Source organism: Austrofundulus limnaeus, unplaced genomic scaffold (assembly GCF_001266775.1).
Source record: "Austrofundulus limnaeus strain Quisiro unplaced genomic scaffold, Austrofundulus_limnaeus-1.0 Scaffold81, whole genome shotgun sequence".
NCBI classification, from domain to species: Eukaryota; Metazoa; Chordata; class Actinopteri; order Cyprinodontiformes; family Rivulidae; genus Austrofundulus; species Austrofundulus limnaeus.
Window position 1 is genome coordinate 358,485 of NW_013952483.1, and position 19,288 is coordinate 377,772.

Here is a 19,288-nt window from a genome sequence, read left to right on the forward strand (position 1 = left end):
CCCCTCGAGGACCCGGTTCTCCTCTCTAAGCTTCTGCTCTCTGTCACACTTAGCGCTGAAGCAGTCACAGGTGAGTTCTGAGGAGAACGGCGAACACATGTTTGCTCGCAGAGGTGGGTTTTAATTTAAAATGTCTAAAACCCTGGGTGGCACCCTTCACATATAACTTTACTTTCACCCCTTTTTTCTATCTGTTCGTTGATCTCTGGCCTCAGATCACGCTGTCTTCTTAAAATATTCCACATTTGTCTTTGTTCTCTCCTTTATCGACTTTCAACCTGCTCGGCCTCATCCTTGTTTCTTTCTCTTTGTGCCCCCCCCCTCCCCTTATAAGTTTCTTTCACCTCACATTTTTTTATCTTGCTAAACATTTTTCTTTTAGTCCAAGTGTTAATTTATTTAAGTTTACATCTTTTTAACGCCAGGAATGAAACATTTGGAGAGCTTAAGAGACAGACAGTTCAGGGACGCTTCTATGTTTTCTTTAAAATGATAAAACAAAACAAACAAAAAAACCTATGTGATTAAACTGAAACTTAGAAATGAGGTAGACAAAAATGCATGAAATCAGGAGCTTTTTGCTATGTTTCTGCAACTCAAGTCTTGTAAATAGAAATAATAAATGCTAGCTTGTGTCTACTTTAAACAAATTTGACAACAGGAAGTGAGTTTGCAGCCTGTGAAAGCTTGTCCTGAGGTCTGTCATTCAGGTGGAGAACAAAATATGTAAAGGACCAGGAACACATGGGAAATGGTCCCATCCTTCATTCACAGTGAACAGAAAGAAAGGAGCAGGCGGCTAACTGCTAACAGTAACTTGGTGAACAGTTCTGCGTTTCCCCTCCACTTCTTCCTTAACAACACAATCTGAGTCAGCATTCACACTATAAYAAATRAGGGGAAATGTTTTACCGTGTCCATTCTGATAATTTGTCCGTCTTTTGTCCTCCGAGGTCATCTTGGCCTTAAAATACCACTGACATCTGAAAAACAAAAAGATTTGTTATTGTTCTTGTCCTAAAGGAGCTATTCACCCTGGATAATTATAGAAGCATAGGAATATGAAAAAAACAAATTCAACTTTTTCATGGTGCTCTTGAAGCAAACAGTAACCATTTTGTACACAAGTATTAATTTAAGGACAATGGTACATTGCTTTCAAGACGCATTAAGTGAACAGGAAGCTGCAAAAATGTGCACTTGCTCCATGTTTTACTTCTACAATAACACCATTAAAGTGTCATCCTGTGATCTGTTAAAGCACAAAGTAAAATTAGTGTAAACAGAGCAGCACTTACTTCTTCTTTCATCAGTTTTAAACAGAGCTGGAGCTTTRAGAGACACCCCACATTACACAGAGCTGTTAGTATTTTGTTTTTCTCTGGATGATGCTGTAAACAACCATGATCCTTTTCACTGATGCAGGATTTGGACAAATTAAAGCAACTGTGCAAATTTGACTCAAGTTACTTTGAACCTTCCACGTAAACATCAGAGCTAATCAAATCTTTACTTTTTGTGTAATAAACTTGTCTTGAAAGAGGTAAAAAATACAGCAAAAACAGTAACATCTTTTTATTACACAGCTTAAAAAGACTTGTGCATCTGTTAGCAAAACATTACATGAACCTCTAGTCAAATTTTAATGAAACTTGCATAAAGCAACCAAAGGATACACATCTGTAACAAATTAATTCAAGTGTTTTACAGATATTGACCTAAATTTTGGTGTGGTAGTTGCTGAGACAAACACATATTTTGAGGAGTATCAAACTGCACAAGCTCTTTAGTTGGACCAATTTTGCAGTGAACTGCATCTGTTTTTCATGTATCTCATGAACCACTGAACAGATTTTACTRTAATACAGTTTAAATCATTTACWGCTGAATTTGAATAAAACATGGATCACCACTGCTTCTCACTTGAAGAAAAATAAAAACATTTGTGTTAATTTTAAAACAAAAACATCCAACTACAGCTAATCAAACTCTACTGGGCATCAACACAGCTTCATTCTTACAGAAATGAATTAAAGAGCACCTGAATACTGACAAACATGAGAACTCCCGCCTTAAAGAAACCCAAACTGGTTTACGAAAATGTTTACCGAGCACACATTCACAGAAATAAAACATAATCATGTAAAAGCTGTCCCGTTCTCCTCTGTGTACGAGTTCTGGGTGTTTTATCTTGGCACCGACAGACTGAGACAAATAAAAAACTGCTGCCAACAAAGTCAGAAAAGCCGAGAGATTAGATGACATCTGCACAAGACTACAGAAGACGGGATTAAATAAGTTCTCCGATGTTTTTTAGAAAAGAAAAAATAGAAGAAAGTACAAACTATAGTATCTGAAGCTCATCTGAAGCAATGGGCTGCATTTGGGAATTAGGAACGGAACTCACAGCTGAAGAACTTTCTCACCAAAATAGTCAAAAACAAGACGACTACTCAGAGGTGTTCTTGTAAAAAAAAAAAACTAAAACTGTAACAAGAACATATTTTCCTGTTGAGCTACGAGACACTTGCATTCTTTCCTGCATTCTTAAATATTAATATTACACATATTAATCCATTTTTGGTAAGATAACATTAATAAAAAAAGAAAAAAAGAAAAAATAACAGCACTGAGATGAACAGTCAAAGAGATATTTGCATTTGCAGCAACAGGAAGTAATGTCAAAGGGGAATGTGAACATGAACAGAGCATTGCTACAGTGGGTGACAAAAACAGACTGTAGAGAAGAATCTAATCTGTCTCTTTAGATTTTTTGTTCCTATCAGAGGAAAATAAAGAGTCAGAGTCCAAATAATATTGTTTCAAAAATGACAGACAGTGGACTTTTCTTTCTCAAAGAGTTCTTCTTTAATGTCACTTCCTGCTTCATTTTGGCTGAGCCAAGTCCAAACATAAATATGCTGGCTTTTTATGTGACATAATGAGTAAAATCATATGTTTTATGCCAAGTCTCTTAAATGTAAAAATGTTTTCTTTTTACCKTTTGTATGTGATGTCACGGGCATTTTAAAGGGGGCGAAAGCAGGAGGTTGTGTGTGCAAAATCGACTTTTTTGAGCTTTATAGCATGTTATAATGTCATTCCTTCAACAAACACATACCCAGAGGGTTGCTGTGACTCATTCATGCATGTTGAAGGAATCCTCGAATCTCTTGTGGTAGCCATGTGGAGCTGCCTTAATGTTTGCCGGTACAAAGAACCTCCTATCTGTACAAAGCTCCTCCCTGGAGCTCAGTCTGAAGCTGAGCTCCTGCCCCTCAGAGCACCCCTCCCCTGAAACATTGTTGTGAAGACACGATGAAGTGGGAGTGTCCGAAATGGTAGGAAGTTCTTAAAAGACAGAACCCAATTTCAAGGCTTTTTTTATATTTTTGGACATATATTTAATAACAACTGAAGGTAACATACTTACTTGATTGTGGTACAGAATTGATCTATGTGCCTGGAAAATACACTATAACCCCCAGCCCCCTTTAATTCACATAAAAATATTATTGCCTTGTTTATCGGGGGGGGGGGGGGGTGTAATTTAACAGCAACATTGATTTTAAGGAGCTTTGGCTTTCGTATGCGCCATTGTTGTGCACRGTAAGGCTATGTTTCGGAAGAATAAAAGTAAAAATTGTTTTTCTGTTTAACAAAATTGCAAGTGAAAGCAGAACTAAAGTCACAAACTAAGGCGAGAAATTAGAATGTCAAACAAACAGGAGTCAGACTCGGGTCTCCTGTGTGAAAGTTGGGCAAATTATTCCACCAAGCTCCCTCCCTGGCCTTTGTTCTGCTTTTTCAAACAGGAAGTGCTCCTATAAGTCATTTCAGAAACACTTAAGATGACAGGGACAAACAACTGGGTATTTGGAAAAGTTKAGAGGATTTGTCTGCTTTTCTCAACACTTAGCTCCATAAAAAAATAGCTTWTTGTTATTCAAACCTGGCTCCCTGTCATCTGGACATTGTATAACGCCTTCATCTGAACATTGCAGCTCGACTGAAGTCTTATGTGTGAGAAGTGGAGGTGGCTCTGCTGTATGAAGGCGCTGAGATGGAAAATTAGAATATAAAGAGTGAAAGGTGCTTTGAGTTCTCTCAAAGGCTGTATCACTGATGAATTTTAAAAAGTATTTTCTAAGTAGAGGGCTTAATTAATGACYGTGTGCATGAGGAAGGCTCTCTCCCACAAGTGGATCTCCAAATACATTTTCTCATATTTCATCATTTAATTCTCCTGCTTATTTATTACAGGAGGTAAAGTTTGATTTTTACCTGATGGTTACTCAAACACCAGACAGTTTTTTTCTTACTAAACAGCAAGGTTATAAAAGAGCTAAAATGTAGCTTTAGTGATCTGATTTTCTATTTTCTGTGAAGCAAATTGTGTTGATAAGGAATTGATTAAAACTTCGAAAACAGGCAATATCTGTAATTAAGTTAGTTTTGATTTTAGGCAATCTACACAACTTGAAGGCAGTGAGAACAAATCACCAAAGACATCCTTTAAATGATTGGCAGCCAAGGAGAGGACCAGAGCCCGGTGGGTTGACCCAAACGCCCAACAGAGACGGGGCAGAAACAGAAACAGACAGCTCCCACTGTGACACTGGCTCTTCCGTGGACAGACTTGCCTTCACTGTCACTGCTGCMGACAGGCCGGCCTCCTCCCACAGCTCTGTGCCTTCACGCCACTGAGATCCAGATGGGAAGTGCTGCCTCCCTCCTGGAGTTCAGCTAAGAAATATGGGTCAGCGGTGTCCAAAAAGGACTACAACCCATGGGCTTGTTTTTCAGCTTCTTAGGCCTTGGTTAAACTTTAAATTTCAGCAAATGTTAACAATATCTTCAATATAACACAGCTTCATTTGTATTCTGATGGCGCCAAGCTGCTTTTCAGTAATGAATCCTAAAGGATCAACTTACTGAGGTTCAAAGTGCGACAAAAAAACAGAAATCAGCTGCTTTTTCTGCTTTCTGCATCCTGCCAAAACTGACATAATGATATTTTTACCCAAAACATTAATTCACTGTGGAGGTTTTTAAAAATAAAACTGAGAAAATTCACACCATCCTTCCTACTATTACCACTAGTTCATTATGAAACAAAACAGYTTTAGAAGTGTCATTGGCAGCATCACTGACCTGTGTTTGGACTGTTGAGTGCTCGGAGTTAACATAAATAACAGCTYCATCCAAATGTATCAACATGTTCGTTAGAACCCATCCAAACCAGACTTTTCAATTAAGATTTTCCTTTAATTAGCACCCTTATGTTAGATCTGATCAATCTGTCTGTAGTGAGTGAGTGCTTATATTGCTGCATTTAGGCTTGTTGTAGTTAAACTTTTCTGCAAGAAACCTTGGGACTTTAGCCAAAAATTGACTTGAGGAGTTTCAGTCAGGGTTTGGGGTTCATCATATCACATGTGCTCCACTTGTGAATGTTACCAATAATATTCTTCTTGCCTTAGGCAATAGACTCGTGTCTGTACTTGTCCTGTTAGATGTCAGTGCTGCATTTGATACAAAAGATCACAATATAAGTTCGAACATCCCATTAGGATAAATGGAGCAAAACTGAGCTGGTTTAAATCCTATCTGCCTAATAAATTGGAGTTTGTTTGTTATTATTGACTCCTCATATAGTAGAGTTAGTCACAGAGTTCCACAGGGTGCAGTGCTTGGACCAAAACTCTTTGCTTCCCATTAGATAAAGTTGTTGGACAGGAGGTATACGTTGCCATTGTTAGTTGTGCTTATACATTAAGCTTGATTAAATCAGTTTCTTAGACAACAAAGATGTTTTAAATACTTAAAAGTCTACATGATAATTTTCAGCTTTTAAACTGAAACAACAGAATCACTGAAACTTAGTTACAAACTGTGTAGCCTCTCATTTACTCTGGATGAAGCATTTAATACCTTTTAACAGAAACTTTCTTTAACTCTTACAATAAACACTTTAGCTGTTCATCTTGTATTTCAGCATCACTAAATCCTTAGACGATTATTCCCCAAAATGTTCAGTTACTAGATCATGCCTCTGCCTCATCTAGGATGAACTCCTGTGATCCTGGTCTAGCAGAGTGGACAATATTTTTTTATAAAAATATTACAGCTCATCTAAAATGTTACTGCAGGTATTCTGCAGTACCACAAGTGACAATGTTTCTCCTGTGTTAATCTTGCTGCTATGGATTCCAGTAAAATCTTGCGTAAAAGTCGTTTAATGACTTACACACAACCCTCAATGGTTTCCTAAATCAAAGATGTCAATAATTCTCTTTTACTTCCAAAGAAATCTTCACTTTCTGAGTGCAGACTTATTTGTGGATGCTGGAGGATCCCAGAATGGTATACCACATTTATCAAGCTGTTCTTTTTTGATACCAGCCTCGGGTTTACAGCTTTTGGAAACAACTTGTAAAATTAGAAATACCCAGACTGCTCCAAACTTGAACATAAACCAAAGCATCCTTCCTCGCACAAACATAGTGTTGTGCAATGTGTGGATATTAGGAAGCACTTTCAGGATTTGATTTATTCCAAAAGTCAATCCCTTGTCAATGTACATCCAGTGTTTTACACAGAGTTTCCATAAGATTCGTCTGGTGGTACAGGAGATATTCTGCTAACAGTACAAACACATGTGAACACAGACACCCTCACAGTAGAGTATGTAATAATAAGGTCCTCAGGATCTCTTTCTTTAAGAGTTTTCATTTTGTTTTTCATCCTCAGTTCTTTTGACTGCCCAAGTTTGATCGGTGGCATCATGAATAATGCAGAAATGCATTTTCCTAAAATTGCTTGAAACTTAATGTGAGGTAAAAGTGCTGCCTCAGAACTAATCAACAAAAATACTCCCCTGCTTGTGTGGTGCTGAAAACAGCAAGGGTACAACTGAAGAAGTTAAATGCACTCACTGTAGAAAGTAGGGAAGGGGAAAGTGCTGCTTGACTCTGTGTGTATGTGTGTGTGTGTGTGTGTGTGTGTGTTCATGTGATCACATGTGAGCTGCCTTCTCTTTGAGGACTTAACATAATCCGGGTTGCCATATTAGAGCAAGTGTCAGAGGGCCACAGGCCCCAGGTTGCCAGATTGGGTTTTGGCTAAGTGAAGTCTGTGGGATCCTGGACACTGATAGACAGATTCGATAACATGGCGGGTACCACCGGCAGAGAGAACAAGAAGGGGATTTGGAAAGCAACTGTTGACCTCTGCTGATGGGGTCAAGCTGTTCATTAAAGAATTGGTGGCATGTGCCTTTATCAGTCTTTTCCAGTCCTCTCCTCTGATCCGCTTTATCCGTCTTTTTCCTCTGTCTCACTGGCTTTCATTCTGCAAAGCAGCCACACACTCTGACACACACAGACAGCTATCACACACAAACACACACACACACACACAACACACAAACACACACACACACACAGAGACTTTGGCATCTTTCACTGTTCTTCGGCCTTTGGAACGTTGTCACAGTGGATATTCACAGGCTCTTTACAAACCCACACGATTCAGTTAAACAACATGTCTYTGCGGTCCAATCAAAGCAACAGTTCACAACTTTCACAGCTTCTGCAGCAACCAAGGGCATGAAAGAAAGGATGTATTAAAGAAGTCATGGAGAAAAGAAGAAGTAAACTTTGCAGAGACTGAGAGACAATTCAAAGTTAACCGAACACGTTGCATAACACTCACCCTGGATTCATCTGGACAGCTGTGACACATTTGATCTTTAAATGCTACACAAATAGATGCAAACATTGCTGCGCATTTATGAAGAACTTTAGGGGCTGCCAGGTGCTAAACACTTCTCACACAAGTTCTCCTCCAGCCCCACTTGTACTGACAAACCTTACATCTCTGAGAGCCACACGAGTGAAAGCTCTCAACCGTCTCCGGCAGCTCAACTATATTTGGAGCGTTTTCAAAACTGAAAACGAGTGAAAGTCCCTCCCACACAGGGCAAAGGCATTGCAGCTATGAGAGACTGTGAGAGTCAAATAACACTCCAACTAACACTGCAGCTTTTAGATTCAGGTAAAAAGAAAAYATAGAAAAAAAAGGTCCTCTACTTGTGGTACAATGCAAAAAGCCTGAAGGGTTTGCATTAAACGATTGCACCTGAGCGTGTGAGCTTTTTACCAAAGTGTGAACACAGACCATCCGACACGCACAGAGAGCAAACCTCAAACACGAGAAATGTTTCAATTGTAGCTATAAAACTGCCAGATTGTAAAATTCTTTGTAATGTGGCACCAAATCTGACGGAACAAAATACATTGTGAAATTCACAGCTCACTTGAAGCAATCAACACATAGTGGTGCTGAAACAAATATGACACTGGTGTTTTCAACACTTAGACGGGGAGACGGTTCTGACTGGATGTCCAATCAGTTCAATAAAAACTCTACAGGCAGTTCTCAATGTTGCTATCAGACCTTTGACTGAGTCTTTGAGGTAGGATCTCGCTGAGCTTTCATTGTGGGAGACAGGTTGGTGATTCAAAACTGTGAGAAAAAAAGGCAATATCTCTGCTGCAGAYTGTTTGGAACCAAATGAGCATTTTGCGGTCACATTTTTAATGGTTCGTTTTTGGCTTGTATTTGTTCACAGCTTGCAAAAATATAATCTTGATAATGCACACCGTTTTGTTGTCCCCCTCTGACCCTATTGTACCAACCTCCACAACCTCTGCTGGAGTACACTTAAAATGAAGCTAGGCACATTTGGACCAGTTTTTCAATATTTATTATTTACTGTCTGTGTGGGTTTTTTTTTTGGTCCTGGAAATTTGCCTCAAAATGTTTCCTGTCAGAAGAGAGCTCCTGTGCAGGTGTTAAAATCCCACCCTGTAGGTCTGGAAACAGGTCCGAGATGCTCACGACAAAATTCAGGAGGTTTCAAGACAAGTCTGAAAATCCCACTTTGGCTCTGTGACTTGGTTCTTGCACAAATGTTGGAGCATTTTGTAACAGGACTGTGCATCCCTATGACTCCTGAAATACAGTAAGGAGTGAGATTAGATTTTAGTCTAAAAATCAAAATTCATGCATCATGTACCTTTCTGACCAAATTAAATTAAGACACGAGCTAAAACTGGCCTATGAAAAATGCCTTGTTGTTTTCCCAAACAAGTCATTTAGGTTTTAAGCCAAACAAAATGGTACCACCAGAATATAAAAAAACTACATGAAGGCACTTTTGCATATTCAGCCCCACTTCAAAAATAATTTAAGGAGTAGGTTTTACAGGACCACATGAGCAATATTAGAAATGTATTAAACGTTTATAGTTTCTAGTGTTGGCTCTTTTCCTCTTTTGGAACTTGTTCTGTAGATGGAGACCATGGAAATCTGTTCCCGCCCTCGCAGGTGTTTCCTCTTCCTTTGCTTGATTAGATCTCTTCACAGGGTTGATTGACATGTCTGATTATTTTTTTCTTCTTCTTCACAGAAAAAAATGGAAAAAGAGTGTCTCATACGATCATCACTTGAACATTATTGTCCTGATTTAGTGTCCTGTGAAAAATGTTCTGCATTATTATTAAGCAGTAATGAGTTAAGCAGCCCAATAATTTGAGCCGTCTGGTAAAATTATAGAGTGCGAGCTTTTTGTAAATCCGAGCGTGAATAACAAAGCCTCTTTGATTCCTTCGATATACCTCACTGTGTGCATTCCCTTTCCTATATGGTTTTAAATATGGRACTCATAGGTGGCAGAGATCTTATTTGAAAAAGGCAAAACAGGAACTATGGTGGAGAGATTTCACTGAATACATTAAAAAACACATCAAAAGTGCCTCTAAGAAAGATTGTGTAGGGTGATAGAGTGACTGTACATCCAAAACTGAATAATTTTTGACGTCAGAATGTCTACCAACCAATGGTGGGCAGCACTAATCCAAAAATTAGCTCCGCAATTTCTGAAGCACTTTTGAAAATATTTAGGTCAGCAACTTCAAATGCGCTTATGTTGTAGAAATATTAGCAAAAGCTAACTATAAAGCACAAGTTCAATTTGACACTTATTAGCTTCACAGCGCTGCCATGTAGCTGTGTATGAACCATTTAACAGCTTAATTCTCCAACTGCCAATTGCTGGRGATGTGAGTTCCTGAAACACACCTTTGGCTCCTGGTGTAAAAATTAAAAAGTGCTTGCTAGTTCGGCTGCTTCTTTGTCTTTTTCTTTTGTTTGCTGTAGATTTTTCATTAAAGAAGCATCAATAAAGTAATTTAAAACTGTTTATTGGAAAACTGAAGCTATGCATTCTGGGTTCATGATGGATTTGATTTGTGACGGGAAAGCATGGAGAACTGGAAACTATCTTACCTTCAAAATAAGAGCTTGAATTGTAAAGTTTTCCATGTAGTTGCACCAGTTGACCACTAGATGTCAGTCTTTGTCAGCATAAGTCTTTAACCCCGCTTCAACCAATTACGTCAAGTATTGAGCTCCAGCATTTAAACTTTATTTTTTTAAAAAGGGAGCTCCGATTGTAAAGTAAAATAAATCAATACATACAAAATTTTAGTATGGATTACAAATGTTTACTGTTTTTGCTATTGCCTTCCTGCTACATAAGCAGACACAAAGCATTGTGGGAAAACAGAACCCTGACTGAAAGCAACAGTCAGTAAGGATGTACTGTATATCTTTCCAATAAGCGTGTTTATCTGGGAAGGAAGCTGTTGGATAGATCACGTGTTGTGATTCATTGACAGCCATACCTTCCACTGTTCAAGATAATAATGGCTGTAGATAATTATATATTAGCAGTACTGCATTTTAATTTTAGAAAGCGCAAAAACACTTACAAAATATAAAAATTAGGAAGACCGCTTAAGCTCAAACAAAATATTTAGGTATGTAATTAGCAGGTTTGTGCCTTAGCGGGCTGGTGCCCACCACTGCTGCCAACATAATCAGCTGACCACAGCAAACAACTCTGCCAGCTTCATTGATACTGCACTATATATTGGAGAGTGGGTCATATATTTCAAGAAATTCTCAATCTTTTTTACACAACTTCCTTATGATSTTATCCTTAACGTTCGATGATTGAAAAAAAAATCTACCTAAGAAATATATGTTTCCATGTTCCACCGTGTGAATTTTCGCCTGGTGTTCCAGTTCCTTTCGTTCTGTATGTTCACAGTGAAGTGGGACACTCTTTAGTCGCCAAACCACCTCATGTTCACACCTCCAAAATTAAATGTGTGAAATGTTGATTTCATTCTTGCAGAGCTGCACAGCATTGCACATTTTAACATACAAAACCCGAACTGGGTGAGTGTTGTTTATTGTGAGAGTGGGGACAGATGAACCCCCCCCAGGTATTTATAAGCCTGTATGTCGTCTTCTATAAAAAGTATATAGCTTCTTCTTTAGGTTATATGGATCAAACAGTGATWTAATGCAACAGAACAGAAACAGCATTTAGTCTTTTTGATGTGGCAGTTTAAGTTTGGCTGCAGGACTGGAGTGTATGAATTATTTTGAGCTTCTACACAGAAACACTGCACCTTCCCACGCATTTACTTAAAAAAACTGCGTGCAAACCTTCCACCATCCCACACTTTGTTCAGATTTAAGTTTAATGTAGGTTTTCATGTTCTGCAGGACATATTCAATAAATATTTTATTGTAAACAATGAATTAWGACACTTTACAGCTACACTTCAATTAATCAGTGTCACAGCTGCACATCTAAAAAAAGCATCAATCATAACTTGATGCCACCAATTTTTTTTCCCATATTCACAACCTTCTTATTAAGAATGCCAATATTTACAAACTGGTTGATGAATCTTAATTCATTTTGGCAAAATGATTGAAAAAAAATCCAGTAAGYTTTTGCAGACTTCACAGTATCCTCAGTTTAAAAGTATTATAAAAAGTTGGACTTTTCATATTCGAACAAGTACTTTAATATTTTTTTATGGATTTTAGGATTTTTAGAGATTTTAGCATGAAATGTTCAACTTAGATTGTGGTGACACCAACATTTAAGGCTGTCTAAATGTTATTAGGCTTTACTAATAGCTTCAGAGGAACCAGTAAACCATTTTTATTTTAAAATTTGAATTATAACCAAGCAAATCTGAAATAAACAAAATAAAAACCAGGTTTTATTTAAAACTCTGACTTTTAACCTCTAGTTTAAAGCTTATATATGACAAAACACTTACTCARCCTTAAACAAGATCACAGAGCGGAAGGTTTATTAAGCAGGAATCTTAACTAAAAAAGGCCTAATTTGTCTTACCTTCCAGTGATGAGGAGGAAGAGAGTGAGGATGACGAGAAGAGTAAAGCCGCCGACCGCTGCTGTGACGATGACCAACACATGGCCTTGGTCAGAAGCAATGTCTGAAGCTGAAAGTTGGGGGTGGGTTGGGGGGATGGATGATGGTGGGAAATAAATTAAGTTGACATGGAGGGGATTAAGAGTAAAACAAATGGGAAGAAAAGAATTGAGGGAAACAGGGGAAAAAATAAGAACGGGAGAAAGAAGGGGAACATAAAGATAGATTAGATAAGATTAGAAACATAAAGAAACGGTAAGGAAGATGAGTTGCAGAATGACAGATTTTATTTCTAAACTTCACATCATCTGGAATAACCCATCCAATCAATGCGTGACTCAAACTGTTTAAGTTCTTCTGATGGGCAGATATTATTGAGAGATGTTTGATCAGCTCTTTGTAGTGCAAAAAAAAAAAAACCCGTCAGCTTCTGCGCTGGAATGATTCATATGCCTGCTGCAGTTTAATTAATTTTATTCATTCATGAAATTGTGATTTAGTCCATGATCATTTGGTGAAACTGAGCCCATTTGATATTCATGATTTTTCCTTTTCTGTGTCTTGTCACAAGGCTAACGAATCCCAGATAATTGAAAGATGATTGCTATTACTAAACTTATTTCTATTATATTTCATGCTTAATGAATATGAATTAGAGATCATGGTGCGTGGTGGCGAGCCCAGTGAATAAGGCTTTTGTGTGTGTGTGTGTGTGTGTGCGCGTGTAACGGTGAAGCTGATATGCGGCATGTGGAAATGGGACGTTGAGAATAAGTGTGTCTTTTACCTAATAAAAATAATTACACACCACTCAGGGGGCAGGGAGAGTGAAAKTGACAGTTGTCAGATGACACATGACTGTTTTTTTTTTTACATTTTTTTAGTTTAACACACTTTTCACGTCTAAACAGATGTGTCGGAGTGACACTGCCAAAATAAGGTCTGTGTGTGTGTCGAGAGAGGCGTCGGACGAGGAAACAGATGACAAGCGTGAGGCAAAGACAAAAGAGGAAAAARAGACCCAGGCAGGAGTGACAGAGACATAGGCGGCTGGAGAAAACGAGCGCGCCGACAGTGAGTGACGGGCGGACTGACAGAGAAGGAGAGAGCGGCGGGGRCCAAATCTGGCTTCTCTTTCAGATAAAAGTCCGGGCAGTACAAAGGCCCGGCCAAGCCGCCTCTGATCTGCAGATAAAGCCGAGCTCTGCAGCTTTGGAAGGGAGAGGGCCGCTGTGAAGCCAAATCACCTCTCAATAATAATACCTGACCCGACATAAAAGGGCAGCTGGACCTTTGTATTTTATGAGTACACAATAAAGCGACTGCTAACAGGGGAGAAAGAAAAAAAAACATAAAAAGAAAACATTGATTCAAAACGCACCAAACAGCGAAGGATCAGATTTCCTCAGTGAATTTTACAACTGCAGCTGCAACTGATATGGAGGTTAAGAGAAACCAAATTCATCCTGCAGCGATGCCTGATGTTCTGGAAGGAGCTTCAGCTGTTTCCAACAACATTAATAAAACAAAAGTACGTATGTTATTTAAAAAAATCAGCTATTCCTCAAATTAGGGCTGCACGATATCAGGAACACCTGCGATGTGTGATAAAAGCGCTTAATATTGCGACGACGATACGACTTCCAGTAAATAAAGAAATACTCTGCAGTGCTGATATCTTTCATTTTCTCAGTTTAGATAAAAGAACAACTACATCATTTCCATTTCAACATGACAGTTTTTTAAGTGCAACTAGGCACAGTTTCTGTTAGAAGTGAAACAACAAACTGCATGTATTACAGTTTGTTAATGACTTTAAAACAGCAATGGTTTAATTRTTTAAAAACTGATACCAAAAGGGTGTTTTTTGTATTGAGATYCTCAGAGTTGAATGAAAGTAAGTTTGATGAAAATAAGTAAAAGCATTTCAAAGTCCAGTTACAAATTCTCTCATTGCGTTTTCTCCACCAAGTGGTTATAATTTAATGGTATCTCAGGTTCATTTGACAAAATGCAGAAATGCCAACGTTTGAGCCAAACCATTTACTRCAGTTTACCAGTTTTAGGTGGCAGGCTGTTTACGCAATGATGATAAATTTGCAATAGTTTGTGCAGCACTACCTTGACGCCTGTGCACGYCATCCTCACCAAACTGCCCGTCGGTAGATTTGTTTTCATTTCCACTCWGGTTTATAATGATWTGGTTTGGTGAGYGGGGATGGATAAAGAAACCACATATGATGTTTGAAATCACAGGTTAATTTTAAACATCTAATGAAACATTATAGAAACGGAGTGATATGAATTTAAATGGTTTAAAATAAACCAACTCACAAGGAGCTGTTTTCATCTTAGTTCCCAATTTAGTGCAAAGAGTTTCAGAAACAGCATAAAAGCAGAAAAAAGGTTCAAACATTTATTTGCTRAAAGGCTGCAGTGTGTTAATTCAACAAAAGACAAGCTGAGGGATTTTATTACTGAATGTTTTTAGTTTTTGAGATGAGTGSTTTTCTGGACTGGAAATGTGGATTTTTTTGTATTTGTAGGTGTAAGAATACRAGTTACACTGTGTATAAAAACTATATTTTTCTGCTTGTCTGAGTCAGCGCAGAGTGGCGGATCCTGAGGAGCAATTTTATCCACCAGCAGGAGCAACGACGGAGCCAAGGGGTCAACTCAAGGGTCTTATTAGCTGGTAAGAGGCATATTCAGATATAAACTACTACACTGAATAGCTTCACTTTGCTATGACCCGACACTTTTTGCCTTGCTGCTTATTTTTCCATGACTCCTGCCGTAGAAGTTTGTGTTGATGGTTTCGCTGTTGCCATCATCATCAAGGCTTTTTATGAGCTGATGTGCCCTTGATGCAGGCTGCCCTGGGTGCTCCTCGAGGCTAAAGGAACTGCATTTGACCCCGAGTCGCTGCTTGAAGCAAGCCTCTCAAATCTCTGACTTACTTGGGGGAAAAAAGCAAAACTCTTTGAAGCTCATGTGCAAGTGAAACTAAAACCTTATCAGTGTAAACAACAAAACGAAAACTATGAACTTTAGCAACTCTTGTACATTTTTAAATACAAATTAGCAGCAATAAAAACTAAAGCAGCTGTAGTTGAGTACTTACAGTCTCCTGTAGTTTGGTACTCATATTTTGGTGAGTAGGAGCTGTATCCACCCGCTGTGCGTGTGCGCACGCTGAACACGTACCAGGTGGCGGGCTTTAATCCCGACACGATCACGCTGGGGGCTTTGGTGCGTGTCGACGAGTAGCTCAGCTGCTCGTGATCCTGCGGGAGGAACTGGAGTCGAAACCAAAACCGTTTTTTAGAAATTCAAACAAAAACAAACTCAAAACCAAAAAAAGGGCAGAGACCTTCCTGATGGCGACGTTTCATCTAAACAAAATYAAATCTTTTACAAACTAAATTCACCTTCAAAGTGCTGGCAAACAATTCAGTTAATTCAGTTAAATCAGTGTCACATCCACTGCTGCACTCGGGCAGATGTTGATTGCGCGAGCGGTGACGAGAACTGCCTCCTGGCTACGTTCTATAGTGATCACTTTGGGAACACAAACGACGGAAAATGGATAATTTTATCACCGTTTTAACACAGACACATGACCAGATGTTCTGGGTAAAAACTTGTTGCTGTAAAACGCAGAATAAAAAACAACCTGGTTTCAAAATAAACGTAAAGTTGAAGATGAGACACTTAATTAAAATCCCTAAGCAATGTGTTTTATTTTTTGTTTTTTATGAATTCACAGTTTGAACACATTCTACTTCCAGTACCTGAAAGCACAAAAGCTTTGTTGTGAGCTAAAAGGCTTATTTATCCCTCCAGCAAATGGYTCTAATTTCTTTATTCACCCATTTTAAAAGAATGTTTACGTCAATGACCTGTGAGGGATATGTTAGGTTTTTACATCTTATTTACGAACATTTCGTCACAGTTGGGATGTTTCGGTGMAAACCGTCAAATTTTGCGTTATTTTGTCCCTGGAGCAGCTATTGTTTGCCCTTATATTTTTGTCGCCAGCTAAAACTATACAAAAAAAGCTTGATTTATTATTTTCACTTAAATTACTGAAGCATTTTATCTTCAGCATTTTTCTGGAAGTAGTTGCACTTGTTTTTATGATTTATTAATGACACTATCAACCGTAATCATAAAAAGTACAACAGAATTATCTAAAAAATGGACATCAAATGTATAATTTACCTTCTCAGAATATTTGACCTCATATTCCAGGACAGGAAGTGTTGTTTCTTCAGGCTGCTGCCAGGAGAGAGCAATGCTGGCCGGAGAAGCCCAGTCCTTCTTTAAAGCCCCCACCAGAGACGGACCTGTTCAGGAAAACAGACAGTTTCTCGCACGATGTCCGTTTTGACAAAAAAGCRATGAAAACATCAACGGTTCATCATCGGAGGTGATGGCAGAAAGCATCAGAGACGTGTGAGAGTGAAACCAGAGCATATCAGCAGTAAAAAAAAAATTTATGAACAGATTAATGAAAGCGCCGCTCCACTTACATAAACTTTTCTGACAGCCTCGGCTGAGAAACGTTTGAAATRAAAAGAACTACAAAGCAAGCATTTTGGCATTTTTGGAGCATGCATGTAAAGAAAGATGTGATCAATCACAAAGACGAWGAGCCTGATTACTGCTTAACAGGAACAAATTCACATTATTAGTGCAAATGAATCTCAAGGTTTTATTTACCTTTTAAATCYGAAAAAACTCTGTATATTTCAAAACAGGTTTTTCGTGCGTGAGTAAAACACCCAGTGCTGGAATGTATTTAAGTACATTTTTCTGTATCTGTACTTAAGTAGATTTAATCATGGATACTTTCGAATTTTACTCCACTCCATTTTACATTAAGTATCTGTACTGTCTACTCCGCTACATTTCTGTAATTCATTGCACTACAAGTTACATTCAAGTCATGTCACTTTATGTTTTTTTGATTCGTTTTTTAGTTTTAAAGTAATCAATAATGAGAGGGGAATTGCTGTAATTGGTCCACTGAACCACTGCAGAGCAGGAAAATACCATCAGACCCTCCTTTAAAAAGAACGGGGCTATTCTGCATCACCTACTGGAGCATCAGCAGCACTTGCACACCCAAAATGGATTCCACCACGGAKCGTCAGCCAGAGGAAAAGCACCACCCATGAACTTGTTTAAAAAATGTATTCAAGTTAACCGGTTCCAAAAACAACTCATGGAGATTTAATAGAGGATGTTGGAGGCAAATTTAAAGCTTCTGTAGCTGTTGTCACAATCGCCGATGATGCACAGTGTCACAAGTCCAAGTGTGAACAGTGTCATAGAGGATAAACACAAAAACATGACGTATCGGCAACATTGTTCACTAAAATGTCACACCATTGATGTAATAAAAAATATTCATACAGTAGCCACACTTCATGATATTGTAGACCATTAGGTGATACATTAACTTTTAACGCGTTAAGTACTTTTAAAGACAAGGACTTCCTTACTTTTACTCAAGTAAAAATGTTAAYGTGGYACTTTTACTAGAATATATWTTTGTCTGTTTATCTGTACTTTTAAGTACAGTGTTTGAGTACTTTCTCCACMACTGGAAACACACTTGATTGCATTTTTCTCCCCCATGAGATTATCTCGTTTTAAGTAAATTAAGTTCAACAAGCTCAATGTTCTTTTTCTTGAACGAAACCGCACTAGCTTTGCTCTGTCTTTGTTTTATTTCCTTTATTTTCTGAGTAAATAATTGCATTGAGCTCTCAGGAGAGGCAGGTCAGCAGATGAAGCTGCCTGAGAGTCATTACTGTGTTTTCTATCATCTAATATAATAGATTTGACTCATTATATTGATACAAATACAGACCTGCTTTCCTCGTGTGTGCTGAAGGAGAAATATAACACTCCATCTGTTTTCTTTTTTCCCCCAACACTTATTTCTAGAGGCTGAGTGTTTCAGGTTCAGGAGGAAGTTCAAGGATCTAGTGTGTAGATTTAGAGTTTGGGGTGTTATTTGAGAAGAGACTGATGAGGTCGGTTATTAGATAAGAACTAGAGTTGAGGGTTGGTTTCAAAGTGGCCAGATGCTAAAATCCACATAAGAAGTTAAATTTGAACATATATGTATCTTAAACATCAGATTTGGCAATACGCATTCCATCAAGGAGTGTTGGGCCTTTAAATAAAATTCATATATTTATGAATCACCTTTTATTTTTTTGCTCATGCATGACTTTAAGGCTACATTCAAACTGTCATGTGAGAAATCAATTATTTAGGCTTTTGCTTGAAGTGTGAATGCTCTAATTTTGGGAAAAAAAAACTAAAAATTAAAAGAGGAGTGGCCCTCGATGTCATTCATTTAGGATGTAGGCAAATTCAAATAACTAAAAATCGTATTGCAATTATAAAATAAATATGTCATACAATAAGTGAGAAAGATTAAATTTGACTTTAAGGGACCTATAAATTACGGCTGAACGTTATCATCTTGACTCAGTCACAGCTGAAGTGTTAGCAAAACACTAAAATGTGTGATCGGTTCAACTGCTAAAGAATTTCAAGTGATTTTTAATCGAGTGAGGACTCGACGACGGATGAAATGTGAACAGAGAAATATTGGGGGTGTAAGCGCACAATGGAGCCGCAGTCACTTTTATATTCAATGTGTTTTAATGCTTGGCTTCTCCTTAATAACTCCCACCCTAATAGGCATTTAAAATTTGGTAGGTAGCCTGAAATGCAACCAAAACCTCAACAACATAATGTCATGCGTGACTTGAAACAGCTTATAATATTAGCATAATCATCAAGCTCAAAGGGCAAGGTGTGTGTGTGTGTGTGTTTAATCCTGCATACATATGAGTGTATACATACATACATACATACATACACACATATATACACATACACATACATACATACATACATACATACATACATACA

At 38.1% G+C, this 19,288-nt stretch overlaps 1 protein-coding gene across 2 annotated transcripts in view; it reads right to left on the reverse strand.

The window, feature by feature from the left end:
* epha6 (eph receptor A6) overlaps nucleotides 1-19,288 on the reverse strand; it is a 169,924-nt gene that overhangs the window by 12,906 nt on the left and 137,730 nt on the right. The window contains exons 6-9 of one of the 2 annotated variants that reach the window (XM_014011500.1): nucleotides 16,553-16,677; nucleotides 15,453-15,627; nucleotides 12,290-12,392; nucleotides 913-983 (exon numbers count right to left, since the gene is read on the reverse strand). In XM_014011500.1, coding sequence (XP_013866954.1) covers nucleotides 913-983; nucleotides 12,290-12,392; nucleotides 15,453-15,627; nucleotides 16,553-16,677 — 474 coding nt within the window. Of the gene's footprint in view, nucleotides 1-912; nucleotides 984-12,289; nucleotides 12,399-15,452; nucleotides 15,628-16,552; nucleotides 16,678-19,288 lie in introns of both variants that reach the window. The other variant, XM_014011498.1, reaches the window with a different exon arrangement.